Below are 20,886 nucleotides of genomic sequence, written 5' to 3' on the forward strand. Positions count from 1 at the left end.
GGACCCAGTTCTGAGGGACAGACAGACAGACAGACAGAGAGAGAGGTGAGCAGGGACCCAGTTCTGAGGGACAGACAGACAGACAGACGGACGGAGAGAGAGGTGAGCAGGGACCCAGTTCTGAGGGACAGACAGACAGACGGACAGAGAGAGAGGGGTGAGCAGGGACCCAGTTCTGAGGGACAGACAGACAGACAGACAGAGAGAGAGGTGAGCAGGGACCCAGTTCTGAGGGACAGACAGACAGACAGACAGAGAGAGAGAGAGAGGTGAGCAGGGACCCAGTTCTGAGGGACAGACAGACAGACGGACGGAGAGAGAGGTGAGCAGGGACCCAGTTCTGAGGGACAGACAGACAGACGGACGGAGAGAGAGGTGAGCAGGGACCCAGTTCTGAGGGACAGACAGACAGACGGACAGAGAGAGAGGGAGAGAGAGAAAGAGAGAGAGAGCAGGTCAGTCACAATATTCAGGGTGAGGGGGGGACAAAGCTATGGAAATGTGTGTGTGTGTACCTTTCTCCTCTGCGGGGTAGGGGCTGCCTCCTCCCATATCGTTGAGGATGGTGAGGTAGGAGGGAGAGATGGAGTCGGGCCGGCTGCTGCTGTTGCTATGCTTACCGCCACCGAGGCCCCCTCCTGAGGGGGTCTGTGTGTCAATGCTTCGGGTGGAGCTGCTGCGCTGGGGGGGGAGGGGTGGGGGGGCACGGTGCCCGTCTGGGACATCTTGGGGCTGAACCCAAAGCACACATAAATAACAACAGTTGATTTGTGTGTGTGTGTGTGTGTGTGTGTGTTAACAAGAACAAGGACTCACAATAATAACCTCATCTCGTAGTTGTGGTGTGTGTGTGTGTGTGTGTGTGTGTGTGTGTGTGTGTGTGTGTGTGTGTGTGTGTGTGTGTGTGTGTGTGTGTGTGTGTGTGTGTGTGTGTGATAATAACCTCATCTCGTAGTTGTGGTGTGTCACGGATGATGATGCGCTCAATCTCCTGGTTGAGACCCTCCACACTGTTCCTGAAGCGAGGCGTCGTCGACTTGGGGATCAGGATGGTCTTATTGGGCATCTGGGCCTTACATACAGACAGGGGAAAGGTTAGTGGTAGAGTTAGGGTTAACCCTTAGGGATGGGGTTAGGGTTAACCCTTAGGGACGGGGATCAGGATGGTCTTATTGGGCATCTGGGCCTTACATACAGACAGGGGAAAGGTTAGTGGTAGAGTTAGGGTTAACCCTTAGGGATGGGGGTTAGGGTTAACCCTTAGGGATGGGGTTAGGGTTAACCCTTAGGGATGGGGTTAGGGTTAACCCTTAGGGACGGGGATCAGGATGGTCTTATTGGGCAGCTGGGCCTTACATACAGACAGGGGAAAGGTTAGTGGTAGAGTTAGGGTTAACCCTTAGTGGTAGAGTTAGGGTTAACCCTTAGGGATGGGGTTAGGGTTAACCCTTAGAGATGGGGTTAGGGTTAACCCTTAGGGATGGGGTTAGGGTTAACCCTTAGGGACGGGGATCAGGATGGTCTTATTGGGCAGCTGGGCCTTACATACAGACAGGGGAAAGGTTAGTGGTAGAGTTAGGGTTAACCCTTAGGGATGGGGTTAGGGTTAACCCTTAGGGATGGGGTTAGGGTTAACCCTTAGTGGTAGAGTTAGGGTTAACCCTTAGGGATGGGGTTAGGGTTAACCCTTAGTGGTAGAGTTAGGGTTAACCCTTAGGGATGGGGTTAGGGTTAACCCTTAGAGATGGGGTTAGGGTTAACCCTTAGGGATGGGGTTAGGGTTAACCCTTAGAGATGGGGTTAGGGTTAACCCTTAGGGATGGGGGTTAGGGTTAACCCTTAGGGACGGGGATCAGGATGGTCTTATTGGGCATCTGGGCCTTACATACAGACAGGGGAAAGGTTAGTGGTAGAGTTAGGGTTAACCCTTAGAGATGGGGGTTAGGGTTAACCCTTAGGGATGGGGATCAGGATGGTCTTATTGGGCATCTGGGCCTTACATACAGACAGGGGAAAGGTTAGTGGTAGAGTTAGGGTTAACCCTTAGGGATGGGGGTTAGGGTTAACCCTTAGGGACGGGGATCAGGATGGTCTTATTGGGCATCTGGGCCTTACATACAGACAGGGGAAAGGTTAGTGGTAGAGTTAGGGTTAACCCTTAGGGATGGGGTTAGGGTTAACCCTTAGGGATGGGGTTAGGGTTAACCCTTAGAGATGGAGTTAGGGTTAACCCTTAGAGATGGAGTTAGGGTTAACCCTTAGGGACGGGGTTAGGGTTAGGGTACTCTATAACTAAAGGTTAGGGTACTCTCTATTTAAATCTTAGGGTACTCTCTGTAACTAAAGGTTAGGGAACTCTCTGTAACTAAAGGTTAGGGTACTCTCTAACTAAATATTAGGGTACTCTCTGTAACTAAAGGTTAGGGTACTCTCTGTAACTAAAGGTTAGGGTACCCTCTGTAACTAAAGCTTAGGGTTAGGGTATTCTCTGTAACTAAAGGTTAGGGTTAGGGTACTCTCAGTAACTAAAGGTTAGGGTACTCTCAATAACTAAAGGTTAGGGTTAGGGTACTCTCTGTAACTAAATGTTAGGGTACTCTCTGTTACTAAAGGTTAGGGTAATCTCTACCTAAAGGTTAGGGTACTCTCAATAACTAAAGGTTAGGGTACTCTCTGTAACTAAAGGTTAGGGTACTCTCTGTAACTAAAGGTTAGGGTACTCTCTGTAACTAAAGGTTAGGGTACTCTCTGTAACTAAAGGTTAGGGTTAGGGTACTCTCTGTTACTAAAGGTTAGGGTTAGGGTACTCTCTGTAACTGAAGGTTAGGGTACTCTCTAACTAAAGGTTAGGGTCCTCTCTGTTACTAAAGGTTAGGGTACTCTCTGTAACTAAAGGTTAGGGTACTCTCTGTAACTAAAGGTTAGGGTTATGGTACTCTCTGTAACTAAAGGTTAGGGTTAGGGTACTCTCTGTTACTAAAGGTTAGGGTTAGGGTACTCTCTGTTACTAAAGGTTAGGGTACTCTCTGTAACTAAAGGTTAGGGTACTCTCTGTTACTAAAGGTTAGGGTACTCTCTGTAACTAAAGGTTAGGGTACTCTCTGTAACTAAAGGTTAGGGTACTCTCTGTAACTAAAGGTTAGGGTACTCTCTGTAACTAAAGGGTAGGGTACTCTCTGTTACTAAAGGTTAGGGTACTCTCTGTAACTAAAGGTTAGGGTACTCTCTGTAACTAAAGGTTAGGGTACTCTCTGTAACTAAAGGTTAGGGTACTCTCTGTAACTAAAGGTTAGGGTACTCTCTGTAACTAAAGGTTAGGGTACTCTAACTAAAGGTTAGGTACTCTCTGTAACTAAAGGTTAGGGTACTCTCTGTAACTAAAGGTTAGGGTACTCTCTGTTACTAAAGGTTAGGGTACTCTCTGTAACTAAAGGTTAGGGTACTCTCTGTAACTAAAGGTTAGGGTACTCTCTGTAACTAACGGTTAGGGTACTCTCTATAACTAACGGTTAGGGTACTCTCTGTAACTAAAGGTTAGGGTACTCTCTGTAACTAAATGTTAGGGTACTCTCTGTTACTAAAGGTTAGGGTACTCTCTGTAACTAAAGGTTAGGGTACTCTCTGTAACTAAAGGTTAGGTACTCTCTGTAACTAAAGGTTAGGGTACTCACTGTTACTAAAGGTTAGGGTACTCTCTGTAACTAAAGGTTAGGGTACTCTCTATAACTAAAGGTTAGGGTACTCTCTGTAACTAAAGGTTAGGGTACTCTATAACTAACGGTTAGGGTACTCTCTGTTACTAAAGGTTAGGGTACTCTCTGTAACTAAAGGTTAGGGTTAGGGTACTCTCTGTAACTAAAGGTTAGGGTTAGGGTACTCTCTGTAACTAAAGGTTAGGGTACTCTCTGTAACTAAAGGTTAGGGTACTCTCTGTAACTAAAGGTTAAGGTTAGGGTACTCTCTAACTAAAGGTTAGGGTACTCTCTGTAACTAAAGGTTAAGGTTAGGGTACTCTCTAACTAAAGGTTAGGGTACTCTCTGTTACTAAAGGTTAGGGTACTCTCTGTAACTAAAGGTTAGGGTACTATCTGTAACTAAAGGTTAGGGTACTCTCTATAACTAAAGGTTAAGGTTAGGGTACTCTCTAACTAAAGGTTAGGGTACTCTCTGTAACTAAAGGTTAAGGTTAGGGTACTCTCTAACTAAAGGTTAGGGTACTCTCTGTAACTAAAGGTTAGGGTACTCTCTGTAACTAAAGGTTAGGGTACTCTCTGTAACTAAAGGGTAGGGTACTCTCTGTTACTAAAGGTTAGGGTACTCTCTGTAACTAAAGGTTAGGGTACTCTCTGTAACTAAAGGTTAGGGTACTCTCTGTAACTAAAGGTTAGGGTACTCTCTGTAACTAAAGGTTAGGGTACTCTCTGTAACTAAAGGTTAGGGTACTCTCTAACTAAAGGTTAGGGTACTCTCTGTAACTAAAGGTTAGGGTACTCTCTGTAACTAAAGGTTAGGGTACTCTCTGTTACTAAAGGTTAGGGTACTCTCTGTAACTAAAGGTTAGGGTACTCTCTGTAACTAAAGGTTAGGGTACTCTCTGTTACTAAAGGTTAGGGTACTCTCTGTAACTAAAGGTTAGGGTACTCTCTATAACTAACGGTTAGGGTACTCTCTGTTACTAAAGGTTAGGGTACTCTCTGTAACTAAAGGTTAGGGTACTCTCTATAACTAACGGTTAGGGTACTCTCTGTTACTAAAGGTTAGGGTACTCTCTGTAACTAAAGGTTAGGGTTAGGGTACTCTCTGTAACTAAAGGTTAGGGTTAGGGTACTCTCTGTAACTAAAGGTTAGGGTACTCTCTGTAACTAAAGGTTAGGGTACTCTCTGTAACTAAAGGTTAGGGTACTCTATAACTAAAGGTTAAGGTTAGGGTACTCTCTAACTAAAGGTTAGGGTACTCTCTGTAACTAAAGGTTAAGGTTAGGGTACTCTCTAACTAAAGGTTAGGGTACTCTCTGTTACTAAAGGTTAGGGTACTCTCTGTAACTAAAGGTTAAGGTTAGGGTACTCTCTAACTAAAGGTTAGGGTACTCTCTGTAACTAAAGGTTAAGGTTAGGGTACTCTCTAACTAAAGGTTAGGGTACTCTCTGTAACTAAAGGTTAGGGTACTCTCTGTAACTAAAGGTTAGGGTACTCTCTGTAACTAAAGGGTAGGGTACTCTCTGTTACTAAAGGTTAGGGTACTCTCTGTAACTAAAGGTTAGGGTACTCTCTGTAACTAAAGGTTAGGGTACTCTCTGTAACTAAAGGTTAGGGTACTCTCTGTAACTAAAGGTTAGGGTACTCTCTGTAACTAAAGGTTAGGGTACTCTCTAACTAAAGGTTAGGGTACTCTCTGTAACTAAAGGTTAGGGTACTCTCTGTAACTAAAGGTTAGGGTACTCTCTGTTACTAAAGGTTAGGGTACTCTCTGTAACTAAAGGTTAGGGTACTCTCTGTAACTAAAGGTTAGGGTACTCTCTGTTACTAAAGGTTAGGGTACTCTCTGTAACTAAAGGTTAGGGTACTCTCTATAACTAACGGTTAGGGTACTCTCTGTTACTAAAGGTTAGGGTACTCTCTGTAACTAAAGGTTAGGGTACTCTCTATAACTAACGGTTAGGGTACTCTCTGTTACTAAAGGTTAGGGTACTCTCTGTAACTAAAGGTTAGGGTTAGGGTACTCTCTGTAACTAAAGGTTAGGGTTAGGGTACTCTCTGTAACTAAAGGTTAGGGTACTCTCTGTAACTAAAGGTTAGGGTACTCTCTGTAACTAAAGGTTAGGGTACTCTATAACTAAAGGTTAAGGTTAGGGTACTCTCTAACTAAAGGTTAGGGTACTCTCTGTAACTAAAGGTTAAGGTTAGGGTACTCTCTAACTAAAGGTTAGGGTACTCTCTGTTACTAAAGGTTAGGGTACTCTCTGTAACTAAAGGTTAGGGTACTATCTGTAACTAAAGGTTAGGGTACTCTCTATAACTAAAGGTTAAGGTTAGGGTACTCTCTAACTAAAGGTTAGGGTACTCTCTGTAACTAAAGGTTAAGGTTAGGGTACTCTCTAACTAAAGGTTAAGGTACTCTCTATAACTAAAGGTTAAGGTTAGGGTACTCTCTAACTAAAGGTTAGGGTACTCTCTATAACTAAAGGTTAAGTTTAGGGTACTCTCTAACTAAAGGTTAGGGTACTCTCTGTAACTAAATGTTAGGGTACTCTCTGTTACTAAAGGTTAGGGTACTCTCTGTAACTAAAGGTTAGGGTACTCTCTGTAACTAAAGGTTAGGGTACTCTCTGTAACTAAAGGTTAGGGTACTCTCTGTTACTAAAGGTTAGGGTACTCTCTGTAACTAAAGGTTAGGGTACTCTCTATAACTAAAGGTTAGGGTACTCTATAACTAAAGGTTAGAGTACTCTCTGTAACTAAGGGTTAGGGTAATCTCTAACTAAAGGTTAGGGTACTCTCTGTAACTAAAGGTTAGGGTACTCTCTATAACTAACGGTTAGGGTACTCTCTGTTACTAAAGGTTAGGGTACTCTCTGTAACTAAAGGTTAGGGTTAGGGTACTCTCTGTAACTAAAGGTTAGGGTTAGGGTACTCTCTGTAACTAAAGGTTAGGGTACTCTCTGTAACTAAAGGTTAGGGTACTCTCTGTAACTAAAGGTTAGGGTACTCTATAACTAAAGGTTAGGGTACTCTCTGTAACTAAAGGTTAAGGTTAGGGTACTCTCTGTTACTAAAGGTTAGGGTACTCTCTGTAACTAAAGGTTAGGGTACTATCTGTAACTAAAGGTTAGGGTACTCTCTATAACTAAAGGTTAAGGTTAGGGTACTCTCTAACTAAAGGTTAGGGTACTCTCTGTAACTAAAGGTTAAGGTTAGGGTACTCTCTAACTAAAGGTTAGGGTACTCTCTATAACTAAAGGTTAAGTTTAGGGTACTCTCTAACTAAAGGTTAGGGTACTCTCTGTAACTAAAGGTTAGGGTACTCTCTAACTAAATATTAGGGTACTCTCTGTAACTAAAGGTTAGGGTACTCTCTGTAACTAAAGGTTAGGGTACCCTCTGTAACTAAAGCTTAGGGTTAGGGTATTCTCTGTAACTAAAGGTTAGGGTTAGGGTACTCTCAGTAACTAAAGGTTAGGGTACTCTCAATAACTAAAGGTTAGGGTTAGGGTACTCTCTGTAACTAAATGTTAGGGTACTCTCTGTTACTAAAGGTTAGGGTAATCTCTACCTAAAGGTTAGGGTACTCTCAATAACTAAAGGTTAGGGTACTCTCTGTAACTAAAGGTTAGGGTACTCTCTGTAACTAAAGGTTAGGGTACTCTCTGTAACTAAAGGTTAGGGTTAGGGTACTCTCTGTAACTAAAGGTTAGGGTTAGGGTACTCTCTGTTACTAAAGGTTAGGGTTAGGGTACTCTCTGTAACTGAAGGTTAGGGTACTCTCTAACTAAAGGTTAGGGTCCTCTCTGTTACTAAAGGTTAGGGTACTCTCTGTAACTAAAGGTTAGGGTACTCTCTAACTAAATGTTAGGGTACTCTCTGTAACTAAAGGTTAGGGTTATGGTACTCTCTGTAACTAAAGGTTAGGGTTAGGGTACTCTCTGTTACTAAAGGTTAGGGTTAGGGTACTCTCTGTTACTAAAGGTTAGGGTACTCTCTGTAACTAAAGGTTAACTCTGTTACTAAAGGTTAGGGTACTCTCTGTAACTAAAGGTTAGGGTACTCTCTGTAACTAAAGGTTAGGGTACTCTCTGTAACTAAAGGTTAGGGTACTCTCTGTAACTAAAGGTTAGGGTACTCTGTAACTGTAACTCTCTGTAACTAAAGGTTAGGGTACTCTCTGTTACTAAAGGTTAGGGTACTCTCTGTAACTAAAGGTTAGGGTACTCTCTGTAACTAAAGGTTAGGGTACTCTCTGTAACTAACGGTTAGGGTACTCTATAACTAAAGGTTAGAGTACTCTCTGTAACTAAAGGTTAGGGTACTCTCTATAACTAACGGTTAGGGTACTCTCTGTTACTAAAGGTTAGGGTACTCTCTGTAACTAAAGGTTAGGGTTAGGGTACTCTCTGTAACTAAAGGTTAGGGTTAGGGTACTCTCTGTAACTAAAGGTTAGGGTACTCTCTGTAACTAAAGGTTAGGGTACTCTCTGTAACTAAAGGTTAGGGTACTCTATAACTAAAGGTTAAGGTTAGGGTACTCTCTAACTAAAGGTTAGGGTACTCTCTGTAACTAAAGGTTAAGGTTAGGGTACTCTCTAACTAAAGGTTAGGGTACTCTCTGTTACTAAAGGTTAGGGTACTCTCTGTAACTAAAGGTTAGGGTACTATCTGTAACTAAAGGTTAGGGTACTCTCTATAACTAAAGGTTAAGGTTAGGGTACTCTCTAACTAAAGGTTAGGGTACTCTCTGTAACTAAAGGTTAAGGTTAGGGTACTCTCTAACTAAAGGTTAGGGTACTCTCTATAACTAAAGGTTAAGTTTAGGGTACTCTCTAACTAAAGGTTAGGGTACTCTCTGTAACTAAATGTTAGGGTACTCTCTGTAACTAAAGGTTAGGGTACTCTCTGTAACTAAAGGGTAGGGTACTCTCTGTAACTAAAGGTTAGGGTACTCTATAACTAAAGGTTAAGGTTAGGGTACTCTCTAACTAAAGGTTAGGGTACTCTCTGTAACTAAATGTTAGGGTACTCTCTGTAACTAAAGGTTAGGGTACTCTCTGTAACTAAAGGTTAGGGTACTCTCTGTTACTAAAGGTTAGGGTACTCTCTGTAACTAAAGGTTAGGGTACTCTCTGTAACTAAAGGTTAGGGTACTCTCTGTAACTAACGGTTAGGGTACTCTCTATAACTAACGGTTAGGGTACTCTCTGTAACTAAAGGTTAGGGTACTCTCTGTAACTAAATGTTAGGGTACTCTCTGTTACTAAAGGTTAGGGTACTCTCTGTAACTAAAGGTTAGGGTACTCTCTGTAACTAAAGGTTAGGGTACTCTCTGTAACTAAAGGTTAGGGTACTCTCTGTTACTAAAGGTTAGGGTACTCTCTGTAACTAAAGGTTAGGGTACTCTCTATAACTAAAGGTTAGGGTACTCTCTGTAACTAAAGGTTAGGGTACTCTCTATAACTAACGGTTAGGGTACTCTCTGTTACTAAAGGTTAGGGTTAGGGTACTCTCTGTAACTAAAGGTTAGGGTTAGGGTACTCTCTGTAACTAAAGGTTAGGGTTAGGGTACTCTCTGTAACTAAAGGTTAGGGTACTATCTGTAACTAAAGGTTAGGGTACTCTCTATAACTAAAGGTTAAGGTTAGGGTACTCTCTAACTAAAGGTTAGGGTACTCTCTGTAACTAAAGGTTAAGGTTAGGGTACTCTCTAACTAAAGGTTAGGTACTCTATAACTAAAGGTTAAGTTTAGGGTACTCTCTAACTAAAGGTTAGGGTACTCTCTGTAACTAAAGGTTAGGGTACTCTCTAACTAAATATTAGGGTACTCTCTGTAACTAAAGGTTAGGGTACTCTCTGTAACTAAAGGTTAGGGTACCCTCTGTAACTAAAGCTTAGGGTTAGGGTATTCTCAGTAACTAAAGGTTAGGGTACTCTCTGTAACTAAAGGTTAGGGTACTCTCTATAACTAACGGTTAGGGTACTCTCTGTTACTAAAGGTTAGGGTACTCTCTGTAACTAAAGGTTAGGGTTAGGGTACTCTCTGTAACTAAAGGTTAGGGTACTCTCTGTAACTAAACGTTAGGGTACTCTATAACTAAAGGTTAAGTTTAGGGTACTCTCTAACTAAAGGTTAGGGTACTCTCTGTAACTAAATGTTAGGGTACTCTCTGTTACTAAAGGTTAGGATACTCTCTGTAACTAAAGGTTAGGGTACTCTATAACTAAAGGTTAAGGTTAGGGTACTCTCTAACTAAAGGTTAGGGTACTCTCTGTAACTAAAGGTTAGGGTACTCTCTGTAACTAAAGGTTAGGGTACTCTCTGTTACTAAAGGTTAGGGTACTCTCTGTAACTAAAGGTTAGGGTACTCTCTGTAACTAAAGGTTAGGGTACTCTCTGTAACTAACGGTTAGGGTACTCTCTATAACTAACGGTTAGGGTACTCTCTGTAACTAAAGGTTAGGGTACTCTCTGTAACTAAAGGTTAGGGTACTCTCTGTTACTAAAGGTTAGGGTACTCTGTAACTAAAGGTTAGGGTACTCTCTATAACTAAAGGTTAGGGTACTCTCTGTAACTAAAGGTTAGGGTACTCTCTATAACTAACGGTTAGGGTACTCTCTGTTACTAAAGGTTAGGGTACTCTCTGTAACTAAAGGTTAGGGTTAGGGTACTCTCTGTAACTAAAGGTTAGGGTTAGGGTACTCTCTGTAACTAAAGGTTAGGGTACTCTCTGTAACTAAAGGTTAGGGTACTCTCTGTAACTAACGGTTAGGGTACTCTCTATAACTAACGGTTAGGGTACTCTCTGTAACTAAAGGTTAGGGTACTCTCTGTAACTAAATGTTAGGGTACTCTCTGTTACTAAAGGTTAGGGTACTCTCTGTAACTAAAGGTTAGGGTACTCTCTGTAACTAAAGGTTAGGGTACTCTCTGTAACTAAAGGTTAGGGTACTCTCTGTTACTAAAGGTTAGGGTACTCTCTGTAACTAAAGGTTAGGGTACTCTCTATAACTAAAGGTTAGGGTACTCTCTGTAACTAAAGGTTAGGGTACTCTCTATAACTAACGGTTAGGGTACTCTCTGTTACTAAAGGTTAGGGTACTCTCTGTAACTAAAGGTTAGGGTTAGGGTACTCTCTGTAACTAAAGGTTAGGGTTAGGGTACTCTCTGTAACTAAAGGTTAGGGTACTCTATAACTAAAGGTTAAGGTTAGGGTACTCTCTAACTAAAGGTTAGGGTACTCTCTGTAACTAAAGGTTAAGGTTAGGGTACTCTCTAACTAAAGGTTAGGGTACTCTCTGTTACTAAAGGTTAGGGTACTCTCTGTAACTAAAGGTTAGGGTACTATCTGTAACTAAAGGTTAGGGTACTCTCTATAACTAAAGGTTAAGGTTAGGGTACTCTCTAACTAAAGGTTAGGGTACTCTCTGTAACTAAAGGTTAAGGTTAGGTACTCTCTAACTAAAGGTTAGGTACTCTCTATAACTAAAGGTTAAGTTTAGGGTACTCTCTAACTAAAGGTTAGGGTACTCTCTGTAACTAAAGGTTAGGGTACTCTCTAACTAAATATTAGGGTACTCTCTGTAACTAAAGGTTAGGGTACCCTCTGTAACTAAAGCTTAGGGTTAGGGTATTCTCTGTAACTAAAGGTTAGGGTTAGGGTACTCTCAGTAACTAAAGGTTAGGGTACTCTCAATAACTAAAGGTTAGGGTTAGGGTACTCTCTGTAACTAAATGGTAGGGTACTCTCTGTTACTAAAGGTTAGGGTACTCTCTGTTACTAAAGGTTAGGATACTCTCTGTAACTAAAGGTTAGGGTACTCTATAACTAAAGGTTAAGGTTAGGGTACTCTCTAACTAAAGGTTAGGGTACTCTCTGTAACTAAAGGTTAAGGTTAGGGTACTCTCTAACTAAAGGTTAGGGTACTCTCTGTTACTAAAGGTTAGGGTACTCTCTGTAACTAAAGGTTAGGGTACTATCTGTAACTAAAGGTTAGGGTACTCTCTATAACTAAAGGTTAAGGTTAGGGTACTCTCTAACTAAAGGTTAGGGTACTCTCTGTAACTAAAGGTTAAGGTTAGGGTACTCTCTAACTAAAGGTTAGGGTACTCTCTATAACTAAAGGTTAAGTTTAGGGTACTCTCTAACTAAAGGTTAGGGTACTCTCTGTAACTAAAGGTTAGGGTACTCTCTAACTAAATATTAGGGTACTCTCTGTAACTAAAGGTTAGGGTACCCTCTGTAACTAAAGCTTAGGGTTAGGGTATTCTCTGTAACTAAAGGTTAGGGTTAGGGTACTCTCAGTAACTAAAGGTTAGGGTACTCTCAATAACTAAAGGTTAGGGTTAGGGTACTCTCTGTAACTAAATGGTAGGGTACTCTCTGTTACTAAAGGTTAGGGTACTCTCTGTTACTAAAGGTTAGGGTACTCTCTGTAACTAAAGGTTAGGGTTAGGGTACTCTCTGTAACTAAAGGTTAGGGTTAGGGTACTCTCTGTAACTAAAGGTTAGGGTACTCTCTGTAACTAAAGGTTAGGGTACTCTATAACTAAAGGTTAAGGTTAGGGTACTCTAACTAAAGGTTAGGGTACTCTGTAACTAAAGGTTAAGGTTAGGGTACTCTCTAACTAAAGGTTAGGGTACTCTCTGTTACTAAAGGTTAGGGTACTCTCTGTAACTAAAGGTTAGGGTACTATCTGTAACTAAAGGTTAGGGTACTCTCTATAACTAAAGGTTAAGGTTAGGGTACTCTCTAACTAAAGGTTAGGGTACTCTCTGTAACTAAAGGTTAAGGTTAGGGTACTCTCTAACTAAAGGTTAGGGTACTCTATAACTAAAGGTTAAGTTTAGGGTACTCTCTAACTAAAGGTTAGGGTACTCTCTGTAACTAAATGTTAGGGTACTCTCTGTTACTAAAGGTTAGGATACTCTCTGTAACTAAAGGTTAGGGTACTCTATAACTAAAGGTTAAGGTTAGGGTACTCTCTAACTAAAGGTTAGGGTACTCTCTGTAACTAAAGGTTAGGGTACTCTCTGTAACTAAAGGTTAGGGTACTCTCTGTTACTAAAGGTTAGGGTACTCTCTGTAACTAAAGGTTAGGGTACTCTCTGTAACTAAAGGTTAGGGTACTCTCTGTAACTAACGGTTAGGGTACTCTCTATAACTAACGGTTAGGGTACTCTCTGTAACTAAAGGTTAGGGTACTCTCTGTAACTAAAGGTTAGGGTACTCTCTGTTACTAAAGGTTAGGGTACTCTCTGTAACTAAAGGTTAGGGTACTCTCTATAACTAAAGGTTAGGGTACTCTCTGTAACTAAAGGTTAGGGTACTCTCTATAACTAACGGTTAGGGTACTCTCTGTTACTAAAGGTTAGGGTACTCTCTGTAACTAAAGGTTAGGGTTAGGGTACTCTCTGTAACTAAAGGTTAGGGTTAGGGTACTCTCTGTAACTAAAGGTTAGGGTACTCTCTGTAACTAAAGGTTAGGGTACTCTCTGTAACTAACGGTTAGGGTACTCTCTATAACTAACGGTTAGGGTACTCTCTGTAACTAAAGGTTAGGGTACTCTCTGTAACTAAATGTTAGGGTACTCTCTGTTACTAAAGGTTAGGGTACTCTCTGTAACTAAAGGTTAGGGTACTCTCTGTAACTAAAGGTTAGGGTACTCTCTGTAACTAAAGGTTAGGGTACTCTCTGTTACTAAAGGTTAGGGTACTCTGTAACTAAAGGTTAGGGTACTCTCTATAACTAAAGGTTAGGGTACTCTCTGTAACTAAAGGTTAGGGTACTCTCTATAACTAACGGTTAGGGTACTCTCTGTTACTAAAGGTTAGGGTACTCTCTGTAACTAAAGGTTAGGGTTAGGGTACTCTCTGTAACTAAAGGTTAGGGTTAGGGTACTCTCTGTAACTAAAGGTTAGGGTACTCTATAACTAAAGGTTAAGGTTAGGGTACTCTCTAACTAAAGGTTAGGGTACTCTCTGTAACTAAAGGTTAAGGTTAGGGTACTCTCTAACTAAAGGTTAGGGTACTCTCTGTTACTAAAGGTTAGGGTACTCTCTGTAACTAAAGGTTAGGGTACTATCTGTAACTAAAGGTTAGGGTACTCTCTATAACTAAAGGTTAAGGTTAGGGTACTCTCTAACTAAAGGTTAGGGTACTCTCTGTAACTAAAGGTTAAGGTTAGGGTACTCTCTAACTAAAGGTTAGGGTACTCTCTATAACTAAAGGTTAAGTTTAGGGTACTCTCTAACTAAAGGTTAGGGTACTCTCTGTAACTAAAGGTTAGGGTACTCTCTAACTAAATATTAGGGTACTCTCTGTAACTAAAGGTTAGGGTACCCTCTGTAACTAAAGCTTAGGGTTAGGGTATTCTCTGTAACTAAAGGTTAGGGTTAGGGTACTCTCAGTAACTAAAGGTTAGGGTACTCTCAATAACTAAAGGTTAGGGTTAGGGTACTCTCTGTAACTAAATGGTAGGGTACTCTCTGTTACTAAAGGTTAGGGTACTCTCTGTTACTAAAGGTTAGGATACTCTCTGTAACTAAAGGTTAGGGTACTCTATAACTAAAGGTTAAGGTTAGGGTACTCTCTAACTAAAGGTTAGGGTACTCTCTGTAACTAAAGGTTAAGGTTAGGTACTCTCTAACTAAAGGTTAGGGTACTCTCTGTTACTAAAGGTTAGGTACTCTCTGTAACTAAAGGTTAGGGTACTATCTGTAACTAAAGGTTAGGGTACTCTCTATAACTAAAGGTTAAGGTTAGGGTACTCTCTAACTAAAGGTTAGGGTACTCTCTGTAACTAAAGGTTAAGGTTAGGGTACTCTCTAACTAAAGGTTAGGGTACTCTCTATAACTAAAGGTTAAGTTTAGGGTACTCTCTAACTAAAGGTTAGGGTACTCTCTGTAACTAAAGGTTAGGGTACTCTCTAACTAAATATTAGGGTACTCTCTGTAACTAAAGGTTAGGGTACCCTCTGTAACTAAAGCTTAGGGTTAGGGTATTCTCTGTAACTAAAGGTTAGGGTTAGGGTACTCTCAGTAACTAAAGGTTAGGGTACTCTCAATAACTAAAGGTTAGGGTTAGGGTACTCTCTGTAACTAAATGGTAGGGTACTCTCTGTTACTAAAGGTTAGGGTACTCTCTGTTACTAAAGGTTAGGGTACTCTCTGTAACTAAAGGTTAGGGTTAGGGTACTCTCTGTAACTAAAGGTTAGGGTTAGGGTACTCTCTGTAACTAAAGGTTAGGGTACTCTCTGTAACTAAAGGTTAGGGTACTCTATAACTAAAGGTTAAGGTTAGGGTACTCTCTAACTAAAGGTTAGGGTACTCTCTGTAACTAAAGGTTAAGGTTAGGGTACTCTCTAACTAAAGGTTAGGGTACTCTCTGTTACTAAAGGTTAGGGTACTCTCTGTAACTAAAGGTTAGGGTACTATCTGTAACTAAAGGTTAGGGTACTCTCTATAACTAAAGGTTAAGGTTAGGGTACTCTCTAACTAAAGGTTAGGGTACTCTCTGTAACTAAAGGTTAAGGTTAGGGTACTCTCTAACTAAAGGTTAGGGTACTCTCTATAACTAAAGGTTAAGTTTAGGGTACTCTCTAACTAAAGGTTAGGGTACTCTCTGTAACTAAATGTTAGGGTACTCTCTGTTACTAAAGGTTAGGATACTCTCTGTAACTAAAGGTTAGGGTACTCTATAACTAAAGGTTAAGGTTAGGGTACTCTCTAACTAAAGGTTAGGGTACTCTCTGTAACTAAAGGTTAGGGTACTCTCTGTAACTAAAGGTTAGGGTACTCTCTGTTACTAAAGGTTAGGGTACTCTCTGTAACTAAAGGTTAGGGTACTCTCTGTAACTAAAGGTTAGGGTACTCTCTGTAACTAACGGTTAGGGTACTCTCTATAACTAACGGTTAGGGTACTCTCTGTAACTAAAGGTTAGGGTACTCTCTGTAACTAAAGGTTAGGGTACTCTCTGTTACTAAAGGTTAGGGTACTCTCTGTAACTAAAGGTTAGGGTACTCTCTATAACTAAAGGTTAGGGTACTCTCTGTAACTAAAGGTTAGGGTACTCTCTATAACTAACGGTTAGGGTACTCTCTGTTACTAAAGGTTAGGGTACTCTCTGTAACTAAAGGTTAGGGTTAGGGTACTCTCTGTAACTAAAGGTTAGGGTTAGGGTACTCTCTGTAACTAAAGGTTAGGGTACTCTCTGTAACTAAAGGTTAGGGTACTCTCTGTAACTAACGGTTAGGGTACTCTCTATAACTAACGGTTAGGGTACTCTCTGTAACTAAAGGTTAGGGTACTCTCTGTAACTAAATGTTAGGGTACTCTCTGTTACTAAAGGTTAGGGTACTCTCTGTAACTAAAGGTTAGGGTACTCTCTGTAACTAAAGGTTAGGGTACTCTCTGTAACTAAAGGTTAGGGTACTCTCTGTTACTAAAGGTTAGGGTACTCTCTGTAACTAAAGGTTAGGGTACTCTCTATAACTAAAGGTTAGGGTACTCTCTGTAACTAAAGGTTAGGGTACTCTCTATAACTAACGGTTAGGGTACTCTCTGTTACTAAAGGTTAGGGTACTCTCTGTAACTAAAGGTTAGGGTTAGGGTACTCTCTGTAACTAAAGGTTAGGGTTAGGGTACTCTCTGTAACTAAAGGTTAGGGTACTCTCTGTAACTAAAGGTTAGGGTACTCTCTGTAACTAAAGGTTAGGGTACTCTATAACTAAAGGTTAAGGTTAGGGTACTCTCTAACTAAAGGTTAGGGTACTCTCTGTAACTAAAGGTTAAGGTTAGGGTACTCTCTAACTAAAGGTTAGGGTACTCTCTGTTACTAAAGGTTAGGGTACTCTCTGTAACTAAAGGTTAGGGTACTATCTGTAACTAAAGGTTAGGGTACTCTCTATAACTAAAGGTTAAGGTTAGGGTACTCTCTAACTAAAGGTTAGGGTACTCTCTGTAACTAAAGGTTAAGGTTAGGGTACTCTCTAACTAAAGGTTAGGGTACTCTCTATAACTAAAGGTTAAGTTTAGGGTACTCTCTAACTAAAGGTTAGGGTACTCTCTGTAACTAAAGGTTAGGGTACTCTCTAACTAAATATTAGGGTACTCTCTGTAACTAAAGGTTAGGGTACCCTCTGTAACTAAAGCTTAGGGTTAGGGTATTCTCTGTAACTAAAGGTTAGGGTTAGGGTACTCTCAGTAACTAAAGGTTAGGGTACTCTCAATAACTAAAGGTTAGGGTTAGGGTACTCTCTGTAACTAAATGGTAGGGTACTCTCTGTTACTAAAGGTTAGGGTAATCTCTACCTAAAGGTTAGGGTACTCTCAATAACTAAAGGTTAGGGTACTCTCTGTAACTAAAGGTTAGGGTACTCTCTGTAACTAAAGGTTAGGGTACTCTCTGTAACTAAAGGTTAGGGTTAGGGTACTCTCTGTAACTAAAGGTTAGGGTTAGGGTACTCTCTGTTACTAAAGGTTAGGGTTAGGGTACTCTCTGTAACTGAAGGTTAGGGTACTCTCTAACTAAAGGTTAGGGTCCTCTCTGTTACTAAAGGTTAGGGTACTCTCTGTAACTAAAGGTTAGGGTACTCTCTAACTAAATATTAGGGTACTCTCTGTAACTAAAGGTTAGGGTACTATCTGTAACTAAAGGTTAGGGTACTCTCTATAACTAAAGGTTAAGGTTAGTGTACTCTCTAACTAAAGGTTAGGGTACTCTCTGTAACTAAAGGTTAAGGTTAGGGTACTCTCTAACTAAAGGTTAGGGTACTCTCTATAACTAAAGGTTAAGTTTAGGGTACTCTCTAACTAAAGGTTAGGGTACTCTCTGTAACTAAAGGTTAGGGTACTCTCTAACTAAATATTAGGGTACTCTCTGTAACTAAAGGTTAGGGTACTCTCTGTAACTAAAGGTTAGGGTACCCTCTGTAACTAAAGCTTAGGGTTAGGGTATTCTCTGTAACTAAAGGTTAGGGTTAGGGTACTCTCTGTTACTAAAGGTTAGGGTACTCTCAATAACTAAAGGTTAGGGTACTCTCTGTAACTAAAGGTTAGGGTACTCTCTGTAACTAAAGGTTAGGGTACTCTCTGTAACTAAAGGTTAGGGTTAGGGTACTCTCTGTAACTAAAGGTTAGGGTTAGGGTACTCTCTGTTACTAAAGGTTAGGGTTAGGGTACTCTCTGTAACTGAAGGTTAGGGTACTCTCTAACTAAAGGTTAGGGTCCTGTCTGTTACTAAAGGTTAGGGTACTCTCTGTAACTAAAGGTTAGGGTACTCTCTGTAACTAAAGGTTAGGGTACTCTCTGTAACTAAAGGTTAGGGTACTCTCTGTTACTAAAGGTTAGGGTACTCTCTGTAACTAAAGGTTAGGGTACTCTCTGTAACTAAAGGTTAGGGTACTCTCTGTAACTAAAGGTTAGGGTACTCTCTATAACTAACGGTTAGGGTACTCTCTGTTACTAAAGGTTAGGGTTAGGGTACTCTCTGTAACTAAACGTTAGGGTACTCTATAACTAAAGGTTAAGGTTAGGGTACTCTCTAACTAAAGGTTAGGGTACTCTCTGTAACTAAAGGTTAAGGTTAGGGTACTCTCTAACTAAAGGTTAGGGTACTCTCTGTTACTAAAGGTTAGGGTACTCTCTGTAACTAAAGGTTAAGGTTAGGGTACTCTCTAACTAACGGTTAGGGTACTCTCTGTTACTAAAGGTTAGGGTACTCTCTGTAACTAAAGGTTAGGGTTAGGGTACTCTCTGTAACTAAAGGTTAGGGTTAGGGTACTCTCTGTAACTAAAGGTTAGGGTACTCTCTGTAACTAAAGGTTAGGGTACTCTCTGTAACTAAAGGTTAGGGTACTCTATAACTAAAGGTTAAGGTTAGGGTACTCTCTAACTAAAGGTTAGGGTACTCTCTGTTACTAAAGGTTAGGGTACTCTCTGTAACTAAAGGTTAGGGTACTATCTGTAACTAAAGGTTAGGGTACTCTCTATAACTAAAGGTTAAGGTTAGGGTACTCTCTAACTAAAGGTTAAGGTTAGGGTACTCTCTAACTAAAGGTTAAGGTACTCTCTATAACTAAAGGTTAAGGTTAGGGTACTCTCTAACTAAAGGTTAGGGTACTCTCTATAACTAAAGGTTAAGTTTAGGGTACTCTCTAACTAAAGGTTAGGGTACTCTCTGTAACTAAATGTTAGGGTACTCTCTGTTACTAAAGGTTAGGGTACTCTCTGTAACTAAAGGTTAGGGTACTCTCTGTAACTAAAGGTTAGGGTACTCTCTGTAACTAAAGGTTAGGGTACTCTCTATAACTAACGGTTAGGGTACTCTCTGTTACTAAAGGTTAGGGTACTCTCTGTAACTAAAGGTTAGGGTTAGGGTACTCTCTGTAACTAAAGGTTAGGGTTAGGGTACTCTCTGTAACTAAAGGTTAGGGTACTCTCTGTAACTAAAGGTTAGGGTACTCTATAACTAAAGGTTAAGGTTAGGGTACTCTCTAACTAAAGGTTAGGGTACTCTCTGTAACTAAAGGTTAAGGTTAGGGTACTCTCTAACTAAAGGTTAGGGTACTCTCTGTTACTAAAGGTTAGGGTACTCTCTGTAACTAAAGGTTAGGGTACTATCTGTAACTAAAGGTTAGGGTACTCTCTATAACTAAAGGTTAAGGTTAGGGTACTCTCTAACTAAAGGTTAGGGTACTCTCTGTAACTAAAGGTTAAGGTTAGGGTACTCTCTAACTAAAGGTTAGGGTACTCTCTATAACTAAAGGTTAAGTTTAGGGTACTCTCTAACTAAAGGTTAGGGTACTCTCTGTAACTAAATGTTAGGGTACTCTCTGTTACTAAAGGTTAGGATACTCTCTGTAACTAAAGGTTAGGGTACTCTATAACTAAAGGTTAAGGTTAGGGTACTCTCTAACTAAAGGTTAGGGTACTCTCTGTAACTAAAGGTTAGGGTACTCTCTGTTACTAAAGGTTAGGGTACTCTCTGTAACTAAAGGTTAGGGTACTCTCTGTAACTAAAGGTTAGGGTACTCTCTGTAACTAACGGTTAGGGTACTCTCTATAACTAACGGTTAGGGTACTCTCTGTAACTAAAGGTTAGGGTACTCTCTGTAACTAAAGGTTAGGGTACTCTCTGTTACTAAAGGTTAGGGTACTCTCTGTAACTAAAGGTTAGGGTACTCTCTATAACTAAAGGTTAGGGTACTCTCTGTAACTAAAGGTTAGGGTACTCTCTATAACTAACGGTTAGGGTACTCTCTGTTACTAAAGGTTAGGGTACTCTCTGTAACTAAAGGTTAGGGTTAGGGTACTCTCTGTAACTAAAGGTTAGGGTTAGGGTACTCTCTGTAACTAAAGGTTAGGGTACTCTCTGTAACTAAAGGTTAGGGTACTCTCTGTAACTAACGGTTAGGGTACTCTCTATAACTAACGGTTAGGGTACTCTCTGTAACTAAAGGTTAGGGTACTCTCTGTAACTAAATGTTAGGGTACTCTCTGTTACTAAAGGTTAGGGTACTCTCTGTAACTAAAGGTTAGGGTACTCTCTGTAACTAAAGGTTAGGGTACTCTCTGTAACTAAAGGTTAGGGTACTCTCTGTAACTAAAGGTTAGGGTACTCTCTATAACTAAAGGTTAGGGTACTCTCTGTAACTAAAGGTTAGGGTACTCTCTATAACTAACGGTTAGGGTACTCTCTGTTACTAAAGGTTAGGGTACTCTCTGTAACTAAAGGTTAGGGTTAGGGTACTCTCTGTAACTAAAGGTTAGGGTTAGGGTACTCTCTGTAACTAAAGGTTAGGGTACTCTCTGTAACTAAAGGTTAGGGTACTCTATAACTAAAGGTTAAGGTTAGGGTACTCTCTAACTAAAGGTTAGGGTACTCTCTGTAACTAAAGGTTAAGGTTAGGGTACTCTCTAACTAAAGGTTAGGGTACTCTCTGTTACTAAAGGTTAGGGTACTCTCTGTAACTAAAGGTTAGGGTACTATCTGTAACTAAAGGTTAGGGTACTCTCTATAACTAAAGGTTAAGGTTAGGGTACTCTCTAACTAAAGGTTAGGGTACTCTCTGTAACTAAAGGTTAAGGTTAGGGTACTCTCTAACTAAAGGTTAGGGTACTCTCTATAACTAAAGGTTAAGTTTAGGGTACTCTCTAACTAAAGGTTAGGGTACT

General features: G+C 40.6%; 1 protein-coding gene across 1 annotated transcript in view; it reads right to left on the reverse strand.

Moving 5' to 3' along the window:
• Positions 1–20,886, reverse strand: part of LOC135570705 (protein FAM117B-like) — an 80,794-nt gene that overhangs the window by 6,874 nt on the left and 53,034 nt on the right. Inside the window, exons 5-6 of the mRNA XM_065016665.1 lie at positions 944–1,072; positions 516–732 (exon numbers count right to left, since the gene is read on the reverse strand). Of these exons, the coding sequence (XP_064872737.1) occupies positions 516–732; positions 944–1,072 (346 nt within the window). The remainder of the gene's footprint in view (positions 1–515; positions 733–943; positions 1,073–20,886) is intronic.

Source organism: Oncorhynchus nerka, unplaced genomic scaffold (genome assembly GCF_034236695.1).
Source record: "Oncorhynchus nerka isolate Pitt River unplaced genomic scaffold, Oner_Uvic_2.0 unplaced_scaffold_914, whole genome shotgun sequence".
Classification (NCBI taxonomy): Eukaryota; Metazoa; Chordata; class Actinopteri; order Salmoniformes; family Salmonidae; genus Oncorhynchus; species Oncorhynchus nerka.